This window comes from Curcuma longa, chromosome 9 (genome assembly GCF_044706935.1).
Source record: "Curcuma longa cultivar G26 ecotype Majalengka, Jawa Barat chromosome 9, ITB_CL_G26_1.1, whole genome shotgun sequence".
NCBI classification, from domain to species: domain Eukaryota; kingdom Viridiplantae; phylum Streptophyta; class Magnoliopsida; order Zingiberales; family Zingiberaceae; genus Curcuma; species Curcuma longa.
The window spans coordinates 7,718,450-7,731,676 of record NC_133869.1 but is presented as its reverse complement, the minus strand read 5'-3'; the positions used below and the strand labels follow the sequence as shown (position 1 = coordinate 7,731,676).

General features: G+C 37.8%; 3 protein-coding genes across 3 annotated transcripts; 1 reads left to right on the top strand and 2 right to left on the bottom strand.

Annotated features, from left to right (window-relative positions):
* The first annotated feature begins 536 nt into the window (after nt 1–536).
* On the top strand, nt 537–2,246 carry LOC141834352 (transcription factor bHLH153-like). Its single transcript, XM_074721719.1, has 5 exons — nt 537–728; nt 1,134–1,269; nt 1,333–1,398; nt 1,488–1,601; nt 1,687–2,246. Exons 2-5 carry the CDS (start codon nt 1,144–1,146, stop codon nt 1,819–1,821), a joined length of 441 nt encoding a protein of 146 aa, XP_074577820.1. The 5' UTR covers nt 537–728; nt 1,134–1,143; the 3' UTR covers nt 1,822–2,246.
* Nucleotides 2,247–2,719: 473 nt separating this feature from the next.
* Nucleotides 2,720–3,719, bottom strand: LOC141834351 (calmodulin-like protein 3). Its single transcript, XM_074721718.1, has one exon. It carries the CDS (start codon nt 3,715–3,717, stop codon nt 3,091–3,093), a length of 627 nt encoding a protein of 208 aa, XP_074577819.1. The 5' UTR covers nt 3,718–3,719; the 3' UTR covers nt 2,720–3,090.
* A 1,248-nt stretch (nt 3,720–4,967) lies between these two features.
* On the bottom strand, nt 4,968–6,288 carry LOC141834581 (protein VERNALIZATION 3-like). Its single transcript, XM_074721897.1, has 5 exons — nt 6,097–6,288; nt 5,756–5,817; nt 5,627–5,667; nt 5,220–5,436; nt 4,968–5,124 (listed from the first exon to the last, which is right to left on the bottom strand). The coding sequence occupies exons 1-5, from the start codon at nt 6,286–6,288 to the stop codon at nt 5,118–5,120; spliced, it is 519 nt and encodes a 172-aa protein (XP_074577998.1). The 3' UTR covers nt 4,968–5,117.
* Nucleotides 6,289–13,227: the final 6,939 nt, after the last annotated feature.

The following is a 13,227-nucleotide window of genomic DNA, read 5'->3' as shown; positions in this document are numbered from 1 at the left end:
TTATTTATATTTTTAAATTTATTCATGACAAATTTGAATAATCTCGACACATTAATAAATTTTGTATCAAATCAAATATTAAACTTGCACATCATCTAGGAAGCATTTAGATTGAGAGAGCTCATAAATCCACCGACCGACCAATTCAATCCCTTAATTAAGAACATGAAAAGAAAAAATAAATAAAAATTCAATTTTCCAGTTAACTTTTTTTTAATGTGTGATTTTGGATTAAATTAGAGACGGATTTACTGTAACACGGTCTAATTAATTAAATTAATAGAAGGACTCAATTGAATTAGACAGGTAGTTGAAAAACTTGGATTCTTGTCCTAATCTCCAGAGGTAGACAAATGCCCTAAAGCGACGAGAGAAGATAGAGCAAGAGGATGACATCACGAACTACCTGTGGGCTCCATCATGGGTTGGATATTAGCTGTAAAAAACAGAAATTAAAAAAAAAAGAAAAGAAGAAACAAAGAAAAAAACCATCACCTTGTTTCTATTTGCTTATATAAACCTACAGCTTCTCCTTCTTCAGTCCTTAAACCCTTCCTCATTTCTCACCGCCTCTTCTCTCTCTCTCTCTCCTTCCCTTCCTAATCCGGTTTACCTTTCCTGGAGCTTTCAACTCGACTTTAATGGAGAGGAAGAGCAGGTGTTAAACATCTGCAGCTGTCTGATTTGCTCTTGATCTTTCAGAGCTCTTCTCCTGGAATATAATTCTGGTGAGTTCTGTCTTGAATTAACCTTTGATAATCCTGTTGAGCTTTAGTATAACTTCATTTTAAGGACACACACACACACAAAGAAAAAAGCTTCAGAGCCTGCTATGAATATATATATATATATATAGCATGTGGTCAAACTTTGTGCAACTGACAACTGGCTTAATATTATCAAGTTCATGTGGGGTGACTCCGTAGTCAAATTAGACTCTTGTCCTATTGGCCTGTGCTTCAATAAGTTTTTCAGAACTACGGAAAATTAGAGCAGGTTGGGTTGCGATGCATCAGTGCCAGATTTGTATTAAACTAATTCAGGCAATGAGAAAACTGATGGCATGTCTAGAAGCAGAAATAAGACAGAAACGAAGTTTAAATGTTTCAGATATTGGGCTATGAATTCCGCAGGAGGTAGAAGATGATGATGATGGCAGAAATGGTGGATCACAAAAGAAGAAGCTGCAATAGCTTTGCTCGCAGCAACTTGACTGCCGAGAAGAGGCGTAGAGGTGGAGATGGTGGAGGAGTTGCCGTGTCTACCAGGGTATGTGCTCTTCGTTTCTCTCTCTTTCTGTGAGATTGAGATTGACATGCGGCTTAATTGCAGGAGAAGAAGGATAAGATCGGAGAAAGAGTAGCAAAGCTTCAGCAACTGGTTTCACCTTTTGGCAAGGTAGGAATTAAGAGATGAACTTGAGACATGAATGATCTGAGCTTTTGAGTAACAAAAGTTTCTGTTTTTTTTTTTTCCTATGAACTCAGACAGACACGGCTTCTGTGCTTACAGAGGCCACTTCCTACATCAACTTCCTCCATGATCAACTTCATGTGCTGAGTGCTCCATATCTTGGGACAGCAGTCACAGGGAATATGGAAGTGAGCCATTTCTTCACCTCTGTAGAGAATTTTAAGCTAGTCTTCAGGATTCATGTTAAAATATCCGCTTTGTGATGTGATCTAGGAAGGTGATTATTACAGTTTGAGAAGGCGCGGTCTCTGCCTCGTGCCGATCTTGTCGACACAGAAGCTTGCTCAAAGCAATGGGGCTGATTTGTGGGCACCAGTGAACTCAAGCACAAGGCCATCAAATTACTGATGAGAAAGCATCTGCGATCTGAAATTAAACAACGGCAGGAACTAGTAGCGTTGATCAATTTGTGTGTTTGGCTTAGAGATATTTGCTGATTATTAACTCCATTCATTTCCCCTATTGACCAGAGAATTCATTGGAATGTAACCAGTCATAGCATCAGTCTTGCAGTTATATATATAATATATATATGTATACAATTGCAGGAAGCACTGGATGCAGTATATGATTATATTGAAGACTGCAGCTTGGTTTCAGCCATATTTACGAAAGTTTCTTATGGTGTTTTTGTATGACATATTAGAGTAATTTCCTGTAACTTACAGCTCTGCAATTGGTAAGAAAATCGAAAGACTTGTTGAGGTGTATAAGCTTGTGCTTTGAAATGGTAATGGAATACAAGTATACAACAGCTTGGCATAATCCAATTCTGATGTCTATTGAATGAGCCATGAGGGGAGAAGAATCTCTCCCTGGACAGATGAAAAGAGGCAAGAATTTCTTCCATGATAGATCTCAACTTCTCAGCAAATTTCTTCCACCATATTTTTCACAATTGTAAACAGAGGGAAAAGAACTGTCTTCGCATTAGTAAATAGAGGAAAGAGGATTATTAGCACTTTGAAACCTAACCTTCTTGTCACAGAATGTATTTCCTTGTGAAGTAAACAGACCTTAAGATCTGAATCCACCTCTTGGACTTCCACCAAATTAAGCAAAAAGACACCCAAAAAAGATAGATATTGGGAAACTAATTAACAAAGAATGTGACTGGTGCTTAGCTTTTGTAACAATCTGTTGGTTATTAAGAAAAAGGTGAAGCTAACATCTTTTCTTAAGAAACTTGCATTACACTCAAGGCCACAAGAAAACAGAGGAGAGGAATCATGAAAATGCATGAATATCCATTCAACATGAATGCAACGTTAATTTCATTGGCCAAAGTGAACAGAAAGGAGGCGTAAAGAATCTACCTATCCTGTTGAGGATGAACTATAAGCAATGATCATTGTCCTGGAGTTGACTTGGGAAATGAGATGGATTACATTGTCGTGGAAATCGACTGTAAAAAAGCAAGATTGGCACTAGATAGTGGAGTTTGACACTGGGTAAGAAGACGATGGAGTTTTACTAATTTTCATTGACAAAAAATTGCCCTGGTTTTCTTTTCTGAAACTAATTAATTTTTACTTTTTCTTCCCCTGATTTCTTCAACTTCATCACTATCTACAATTAACTGCCCGATTCATTAAATCCTCCGATCACCGCCGGCTACTATGAGCTCATGGCCACGGCGATTCCTCCCCGCTTCATCATCTGCTTGAACTCGACGAAGCTCACCCTCCCGTCTCCGTCGACGTCCACCTTGCCGATCATCCGCCTGCACTCCTCCTCCGTCCTCCCCTGCGCCACGCCCAGCGAACCCAGCACGTCCTGCAGCTCCTCCACCGCGATGAACCCGTCCCCGTCCTGGTCGAACACCTCGAACGCCTCCCGCATCTCCGCTTCCTCCGCCTCGCCCTCCATGACCGTCTGGAACAGCGCCGCAAACTCCTCCGCGTCGACGCAGCCGTTGCCATCCGCGTCCACCCTCTCGATCACGGCCGCCAGCTCCGCGTCGGCGATGTAGATGCCGAGGTTCTCGAGCGAGTCGCAGAGCTCCTGCTTGCTGATGCGCCCGTCGCCGTTGCGGTCGAACATCTCGAAGACGCGCATCAGTTCTGACGGCGGTGTGACGGTGGAAGCTTCCCTTTTAGTAGCAACAGCAGTCGAAGACAGGGACGGCGGTTTCGGCGGCTGCCAAGACGAAGGCAAGAGGAGGCGGAGAAGGGCATAGAAATATTGGCAGAGGAGGGAAATCCTCATGAAGAACGTCAGAAATGGGATCGGAACAAGCTCCATTGTTGAATTGGAGGTGTGGAGGAGACTCGATCGAAGCTTTAAACGCGATGCTCTGCTTACGGCATCGTCGCCGTCCCCACGCGCTTTGTTTCAGAAAACGCGTTATCGATATAAAATTCGACCGTTCGGAAGAGGATGGGGTGGGTGCATCGGGGAGCGGTGCGCGCCCAGGAAGGAGGAGGGCCGTCAGATCAGATTCCAGCAGTCGGATCGACAAGACTGTTGGTAAGTGGACAGGCACGTGACGACAGAAGGACGCCGGTGATGGCGTTCATTGATTGTGGTTGGATCTGACGGTTGGCGTTGACTGATGGAGGATAGAGATGGGCGGTGGAGATGACGCGCAGGAGGGGATGAACTGGGAAGGAGTTACGTAATTGTCAAGCGGGTAGGCGGGACATATCAATTCATTAGAAACTCATGTGGTAGAATGGATCAACCCACTAATTTAGTGGGTTAAAAAATTTTTAATTCAATTCAATCTAAAACAGATTGTGAATTAGATGGACCAACTCACGAACCTCTCAAAAAATATTAAAATTTTTACGTTTAGATTATAGTTTAAACAGATCAAGTTAAAATTTTTAAATTTGGATTACAATTTAGATATGTCAAAATTGCTAGTTCATTAATTTTTTTACTTTAATTTTAAAATTTTTTTAAAAATAAATTTTTTCATTCCACGGATCAATCCAAGTCCGCCACAAACCAATCTACTACGGGCCTAAACAAGGAGATCCAATTTAATCTACTTTAAAATGGATTAATAAAATTTTAATTCAATCCATCTAAATTATTTGACGAAGAAAATCAATCTGACGGACCCAACTCAAATTGAAGGCCCTAAAGTTGTGGGTGAGTGGTGGAGTAATCAAAATATAATCACGATTAATTCAACTAATGTTTCATACTATAATGACTTTAATTGAGTTAATGTCTTAGTGACCATATTATTTGTTTTTGAAAAATTAGTATAAAATATTTTAATTTATAAAATTAGGCAAAGTGGGACAATTCGATGCCAACTGGAACAGATAAATTAATGAGTTAGGGTAGGAGTAAGGAGAGAATGAGGCTACGAAAGGTGTGAATTCTATGGGAGAAAACCATACTAGACAGTGAGAACTTGCAAAACTTCATCAAGCAAATCTTTATTAAGCAAAAACACAGTACTGAGGCTTAACCTTCTTGAATTAGATACAACACAAATGGAGACACAGCTTATTTTGTAGAGAGATTAATTAGGATGAGTACTCTATTACTAATACACAGCTTAATTATTGCATGTATAATGACGAGTTGATAATCTCTGTAAATTCTTGCATGAATGTTGCCTCCTTGAATGCTCATACTTGGCAAGTTCGCAAAACTCTCCAAGTCCATTGATTGGCGGATTATGATTAGTACCTTCCAAGAAAAAATGAGTACCATGCATAAAACTTTCAGATTCATCATTTTAATGGTTTTGCAGTAAGCCTGATGACAATTAGTGAGATATATACCTTCTTCCGCCACAACCATTCTCCCTCTGGCAATTGAAGAACATTGCAGCAACAGGAGGTCCAAGGTTATAGAGCTGAGAGAAGTCCCTTGTGTTGAAGTTTTGCCTCCAGCCTGGTGCATCAACAGTTTGTCGAGCTGATTGCCGAAACAGAACATATACAAAACGATGAATCCCAGCAGTTGGCCGTGGACTCTCGTAGCCAACAATTTCATTTCCTGGTAAGATGAAGCATGGAAAACATTCTCCTCATGTGCTCCAAATTTTATGGCAAGGTAATTTATAATATCATATTTTTAAGTAATTTATTAGCCTTCTCTGCCTAAACATCTCTTCAACTTATTCTCAATTAATCATACAAGATTTCATTGTAATGGCTATGAATATATAGATCCTGATCTCACTCACCAAAGCTGGCATTAGTTGTTTCCGGAATGTCTGTCACCAACCTGAATGAACCAAAAAGGAATAACAGTTAGATTCTTCCTTTGGTAATTTAGATGACTTAAATTTTGTTCTAGTTTTTTTTAATCTCACCAATGAAGGTGCTCTCTCTTCGTTGGATTGCTGGGGCTTGGTGCATCTGGATCCACCATAACCTTTTCAAACATAAGCAAAGCAATCAAAATATGAATTCTACTATCATATAACTTTCTGAATCCTAATACTTCATACAAAATGCTTTCATACAGATTGATCAAGCCCAATTAGGATACCCCTGAACTAGACAAAAATCTGCTTTGCATATCAAATCTTACTATCTGGATCTACTTTAAATTGGCTGAACAAACATCACAAAATTTGTCATCATTAATATGGTTACTGGCACAATGTTTTCTTTTGCCATGCAATAGTTATAATTTTAAGTTTGTACTTACAAGTGTATAAAGTGTCCTCATGTCCTGGCCTCTGATTTGAACCCTTGGCTCCTTGGCCACTGCAGAAGGTTTGAGTTCAGACCCATTCGTTATTTCTTTGTTGTTGTAAATCACCTGAAAAGTCACTGTCTGGACAAAATGATCTAGCACATCACCAATCACATTCCCTACAACAAGAGGATCCCTCGACATGACTAATAACAGAGAGATTACTAAGAAAGTTTGAATTCAATTTCTTAGCAGTGGCTTGATAGTAGCATGAATGAACTGAAGGTCCATTTATATTGCTGCAAAATGATTGGGGACCTCCAATCTGACATAAGAACTGGAACTGGAATCTACTTTTTCAGCATATATAAGAGTATATAACTAGTTAGGGTCATTGTCAGTGAAATGTTGAATAAATTGAACCTTAGTTTATGCCTCCACGAGCAAGTGGATGACTCCTTGCATAGTGAGTAAATCTGGTGAGTTATTCTCTAAATCTGGAACCTCTTGAATGAATGATTTGTTCTGCAAAAAGTGGATTGCCTTTTGACTTGATTGCATCCAATCTTTGCTCTGGGGATCACAGGGAGTGGCCAGCTGCATGCTTGAAGTGCCTGAAGCTAGCAGCTCAGCTAAGATTTTAAAGTGATTCCATAATCTCAAAAGCAGGAGCGTGAGATCACCAAGTATAACTACAGTTGAAGCAAGGAGTGATCTCTTTGCCTTCTCATAGGGTGTCAGGGAATAGGGTGCTGTAATTTTGTAAAGATCATGAAAGGCCATTTATGTGTTGAGGATGAATTGATTTTTTGTATTGAAATGAGAAATGCATGTTTGAATTTAGATTAGAAGTGCAGGCTGGAAGAGTTGAATCCAGGGAAAATGGCGATCTAGTAAGAGAGAGAGAAATCTATGTGATCATAGTGTGCTGATTTAGATGCCGCTTGCAGCCGTCATTTGCAAACCATGTGCGGTATTATTTGTTTTATTGCATTTAAGCATAAGTTATCCACTTGCCTTAACTGTTGTAGGGGGAAAAAGAAAAGAAAAGCTTATCCATACCTTAGGTTGCATGCCTCCGATCAATTTTTAACGGATGTGTAAGGAGAAACGAGATTGACCAGAGTTGTTTGAGGCTGAACTCTTTGAGTGTTTTTTAAATCAATAATGCATATTTCAACCTTGTTGCAGGTTCTGCTTATCCAGCTAGTGTGACATTTGTACGCCCTAATGTGGGGAAAATACTTCATCAGATGATTATCAAGAGAAGGCTCAACAATAATGCAAATCTATTAAGAAGTTATTTTGCTGAACATCTATTGCTCTTCTTTTCTACTAGACTTAAAAACTATATGGCACCTTTTCTGTGGCTGTTTGAGCTTGGGGCAGAATGGAGTATAATGGCTTGCTGTTTCAGAATGTCGCTGTTAGATTGCTGCGGTGTGATAAATGGATCTCTAGCAAGTTTTTGGTACAGCTCCAACTTGTTCATCTTCTTGTGCTAAGTATGGCTGGATACTATTTAGAATGAGGTAATTTAGCATGGCTGGATACTATTTAGAACGAGGTAAGAATTGAAAATTCAGAAAACAATGTAAATCAATCAGAGCATTGACGGATTCAGACTTGGAATAGAAAATACAATCTTGGGTTGTTTGCTTACCAAACACGAAAGTATATATGATGGTAGAGAGGATGAAGAATCAAAATTTTGTTTGTGGCACACCGTTGAGGAGCGGTTTTGACATGGTCTTTATTTGTCAGTTTGCATGAGACTCAAATAAATTTTGCAGGCTTTGCCTGCAATTTATCTTTTTCAAAAATGACAATATCCAAGTAAGCTCAGTGGAAAAGATTTACTAGCTCAACAAGTTCTAATTTTTGCTTCCTTAATAAAATAAACGTGTTTTGTTAAAAGAAAAAACAAGTATACAGAGGAATATATGGAGGGTTTGTTTGGCACATGCAAAAAGAAAGAGAATATATGTAACCATAAAAATATAGGCAATAATTAAGAATAAACTGCTTATTTTACAAGAATCTATTTCCGGCAAACATGCATTAATAAAAACAGGAGTTAAGCAATCAAGGAATTATTCCTAAAGTATGAAGAAAAAAAAAAGAGTAGTACTCATGGTGCACCTTGTCCACAATCTAGCTTTTACTAGCTTATGTATTGGTGAATGCATCTTTAACAAAATATACATAACCATTATGTTGATTTATCACCTGATTTGGAGCGTTTTGCCTTTATTTTGGTTACTTCTGGGAATATAGTTTAGGTGCCAAACAGTATGAACAAATAATAAACTATTTCATGTACTTTAGATGTTCTCATCACATCTTATGCTGTGGTCCATGATTCTATTGGAAAATTGTTAATTAACATAATTTACGTTGTCTAGAGGCATCTAGCCTCCAGTATTATTAAGTACCTAAAAGTATATCAAACTTTGGACTACTTTTGCTTTCCTAAGTAAGAATTTTGACTTAGGCATGTCAAGCCTAAGAATAATTAAAATTTTGGAAATCTAAGTTGAACTAGAATTTATAGATAACATGAAATAACCCAAAATTATATCACAAAAGGATTGATAAAAGCTTTTCCATCTGAAATTTGATAGCATGAAAATGAACCACAAGGAATAGCAACTCCACATGTGGAAATAACTATTGCTCGTATAAAACATGCATATATTTCTATTATAACTCGCCATTATTAAATCTCAGAAACAAATAAATTAGATATCAAGTCCATCAATTAAACCACAAGCACATTCCAAAGTGGATTTAAGCAGACTTACATGCAAGTCATGAAAGTCCCATATGGAGGATGTTTACATATTATAATTTATATATTATGATTTTCTATAAACTGTAGTGTCCTGTGTGGTATAGTTTTTAAAATCATGAACTATTGAATCAATGCTCATGATACATTTGATATAATTGAACTGTTTAAAAGTTCATCCATAAGTTTACTTTGGGATTACTAATGCTACCGCATTGGATTCTCATTTTTAATTTTCTTTCAGACATAAGTTACTTCCTTATTTTGCTCAGACTAGGGTGGCAACTCCCAACAGATATGGATGCATAGGAGGAATCTCAATAGGTGTAGGGCAGTTCTATCAATATATATTCTCTAGGGTGGTGCACTATTAAATAATTAAGACAACTTTAGGAAGGGAAGCGTGCAGGAAGCAGAGGCACATTAAACGCACTGCCCCATTTAAAACTCATGCAGATCTTCCGTACAAGGGAGATATGGACGAAAGAACATGTTGAAAATTTAGCCAAAGGGATGTAACCTTTTGCACTAGTTGACTAGGCCTAGTTATGGGATGTCAAAAGTAGCTTGCCCAAACCTATATACCTATGAAAGTAAACTGCTACTAGAAAAATAAAATTATTCTGGTATAATAGCACATTCATTGTATTAAAAATGCCCAACATTGGCGTTAAGATGAAGACACAATGATCTTTAAACTTCAACTATCAGGCTCCTCTAGATTCTAAATGGTCATTTTAACTGATTTCTAAGGTAAGACTTAGATTTTAAATCGATGTACCAGATCAGTCATATTAAGTGCATGTACCTCGTCAGGATATATACGCCAAAAGTTAATTAAAACACTGCAACATTATGTGATATTACCACAGGTTCCAACAAATGACTTTTTAACTAATTCCTGAAGTGGAAAGACAGTTTCTACTTAGACTGACTTCCAAGCTGACATATAGGCTTCGTCTTATTGCTTCATTCATATCACATTACCAAATCATGTGATAGATAGGTGAGAAATTTTATTTTACCAGCGTTGAAAAAGTATTATGTTGGGTTTACTAAAGCATGAGAAATGCAATTATCAACAACCTGAAAGCTCCATTTTGAATCTTCTTTTTCCTTCTACTTGTGTTACTCTTGCAGCTCAAGCAATATAGAGCATTCCCCAGACACTGAAGGGAAGAAACACTTTGTCATTACCTCCAAACTGTGTGAAACTTCATTCCAAAAATATTGCTACCAAATTGTCGAGATGGTTGTGTTCTTGCACTGCTTCCAGCACTGTTGCGCATAGCAGTATTTTAGTTATTAGGTGAAGGTAATTCACCGGGGTGTTTCTAGACTTTGACAAGGAAATCTGAGGAGCTGGATTCAAGCCTATAAATAAAAAACAGAGATACAGACTAGAAATCAATCAGGCATAAAAATTCTAAACGAAAAACACACACAAAAAAGGATTTCAATAATTCCATGAGAAAAGGATATTGAGTTTGGATATGCATCATGGGAGAAATGAGATTCTCACTGTATTGCGAGGAGGCATAACTTCTTGAGGCAGTTCCAGTGTTTGATGAGTTAGTATCTCCACTAAGATAGAAAAATGGATTCACGTAAGATAAAATCCTTTTCACACAATTAAAATACCCTCCAGTATTCTCACTTGAAGCTGTCCTGTTCATGCCATGTTGACTGTCATTCAATAACCATTGGCGCTAATGAAGCACAATCTCCTCTCTGTCTGCATAAAAAAAGTGTAAATATTCAAATTTTCAGAATGGCTGAAGTTCTCAGTCATGATTATTTGTTTGCAAGGATATTTTTCTACTATCAAGTTCGCAAAACGGGCATAACTACTCCCAAATTTGAGTAAAACAGATGCAACAACAACAACAACCAAGCCTTATCCCACTAAGTGGGGTCGGCTATATGGATCCTTTTACGTCATTGAGCTCTATCTCCTATTATATCATCATTTATATTTAAATAAATTTTATCTTGTTTTATTGTTGCTAACCAAGTCTTTTTTGGTCTACCTCGCCCTCGTTTGATATGCGTATTTGTCATAGTTTCACACCGCCTAACTGGAGCATTTATCGGTCGTCTAAGTACATGTCCGTACCACCTTAAACGTGTCTCACGGAGTTTTTCCTCAATAGATGCAACTCCAACTTTCTCTCTAATGCTCTCATTTCTTATTCTGTCCATCTTCGTATGTCCACACATCCATCTTAACATCCTCATCTCCGCAACTCTCATCTTTTGCTCATGTGCTCGAGTCATAGCCCAACATTCAGCGCCATATAACATGGCAGGTCTAACTGCCGTTTTATAGAACTTTCCTTTAAGTTTTAGAGGCACTTTACGATCACATAAAACACCTGATGCTCTCCTCCACTTCAACCATCCTGTTTGAATTCTATGTAAGACATCTCTCTCAATCCCTCCATCGGCTTGCAAAAATGATCCTAAATATTTAAAACTCTCAGTTCCAGACAACTCATCATCTCCTATTTTAATACTTGTCTCATTACGTTCAATATTGCTAAACTTAAATTCCATATATTCTGTCTTTACTCTACTAAGCCTAAAACCTTTCTCTTCTAGTGTTTCTCGCCAAGATTCTAATTTAGCATTTACTCCCTCACGTGTCTCATCTACCAATACAATATCATCTGCAAACAACATGCACCATGGTACGGTATCTTAAATGTGTCCAGTAAGTTCATCCATGATTAGTGTAAAAAGATAAGGACTTAGAGTTGACCCTTGATGTAACCCTATCTTTATTGGAAATGCTTCAGTTAATCCGCCTGAAGTCTTCACTCTAGTCGTTACTTCCTCATACATATCCTTAATTAGGTCAATATATACTACGCTAACACCTCTCTTTTCTAGAATTCTCCATATAATTTCCCTTGGGACTCTATAATAAGCTTTTTCTAAATCAACAAATATCATATGTAGATCTTGCTTTTGCCCACGATACTTTTCAATTAGTTGCCTGAGAAGATGTATAGCTTCTATTGTCGACCTACCAGACATAAACCCAAATTGATTTTCGGTGACCATAGTCTCTTTCCTTAATCGTTTTTCTATTACTCTTTCCCAAAGTTTCATGGTATGACTCATTAATTTAATGCCCCTATAATTTGCATAATTTTGTACGTCCCCCTTATTCTTATATAAGGGAATTAGAGTACTTACTCTCCATTGATCTGACATTTTCTTTGTTTTCAATATCATGTTAAATAATTTTGTAAGTCATTCAATAACTTGTTTCCCTAGGCACTTCCATACCTCTATCGGGATATCATCTGGTCCAACGGCTTTTCCATTTTTCATTCCGTTTAAAGCTTGTTCTACTTCTGAAATTTGAATTCAACTCCGCCTGTGATAAGTTTACCTTATCATTGCCGGTCCCAAGCCCGGATAAAGGAGGAGGGTTGCGTTAGGTTGCCAGCCAGCGTTAAACTAAGGCAAACACTCATGAATGGATCCATTAAACTATTGTGTTAATGCTAGGATGTTCCCCGGAAGGAACGCGTTGCAGGGTCCGACTGTAACGTCTCGGCAAGGACCGCTACATCTCCATGAGAACTTGGGTGTAGTGTTAAATGAGCAAAAGTTCTCACACCATAGGTTGGGTAAGAATAAAAATTATAGGAAAATTAATAGTCTAAGATTTGGAACATGGAATATAGGAACCCTTACTGGTAAAACAATGGAGGTAGTAGATACGATGATTAGGAGAAGAATTAGTATTTTGTGTGTACAAGAGACAAAATGGGTAGGCGAAAAGGCAAAGTTGATAGAGAACTCGGGTTATAAGTTATGGTACACAGGGAAGAGTAAAACAAGAAATGGAGTTGGTGTTATTGTAGATAGTTCGTTAAAGGATGAAGTTGTAGGAGTAAATAGAAAGGGGGATAGAATTATAGCTCTCAAAATAGTAGTGGAGAAAGACACTATAAATGTAATTAGTGTATATGCACCTCAAGCAGGATTAGATGAAAATACCAAATCAAGGTTTTGGGATGACCTAGATGAAGTATTACAAAATATTCCATCAAATGAAATGATTTTAATAGGAGGTGATCTAAATGGACATGTTGGAGTGAAAAATGAGGAATATGAGAGGGTGCATGGGGATTATGGGTTTGGAACAAGAAATGAGGAAGGTAAAACTATACTGGATTTTGCGATAGCATATGATCTTATACTAGCTAATACGTTTTTTAAGAAAAGAGAAGAACACTTGATCACATTTAAAAGCGGGAATAATAAATCGCAAATTGACTTTCTTATGGTTAGGAAGAGGGATAGAAAGATTTGTAAAGATTGTAAGGTCATTCCTG

Bases quoted from the DNA above. Each gene is read 5' to 3' on its own strand.
- LOC141834352 (XM_074721719.1), top strand. From the start codon at position 1,144: ATGATGATGATGGCAGAAATGGTGGATCACAAAAGAAGAAGCTGCAAT. The intron at 1,399-1,487 runs GTAGGAATTAAG...CTATGAACTCAG, and splicing joins TGGTTTCACCTTTTGGCAAG to ACAGACACGGCTTCTGTGCT. The intron at 1,602-1,686 runs GTGAGCCATTTC...GATGTGATCTAG, and splicing joins CAGTCACAGGGAATATGGAA to GAAGGTGATTATTACAGTTT.
- LOC141834351 (XM_074721718.1), bottom strand. From the start codon at position 3,717: ATGGAGCTTGTTCCGATCCCATTTCTGACGTTCTTCATGAGGATTTCC.
- LOC141834581 (XM_074721897.1), bottom strand. From the start codon at position 6,288: ATGTCGAGGGATCCTCTTGTTGTAGGGAATGTGATTGGTGATGTGCTA. The intron at 5,668-5,755 runs GTGAGATTAAAA...TGGTTCATTCAG, and splicing joins AAGAGAGAGCACCTTCATTG to GTTGGTGACAGACATTCCGG. The intron at 5,437-5,626 runs GTGAGTGAGATC...TCATCTTACCAG, and splicing joins AACAACTAATGCCAGCTTTG to GAAATGAAATTGTTGGCTAC.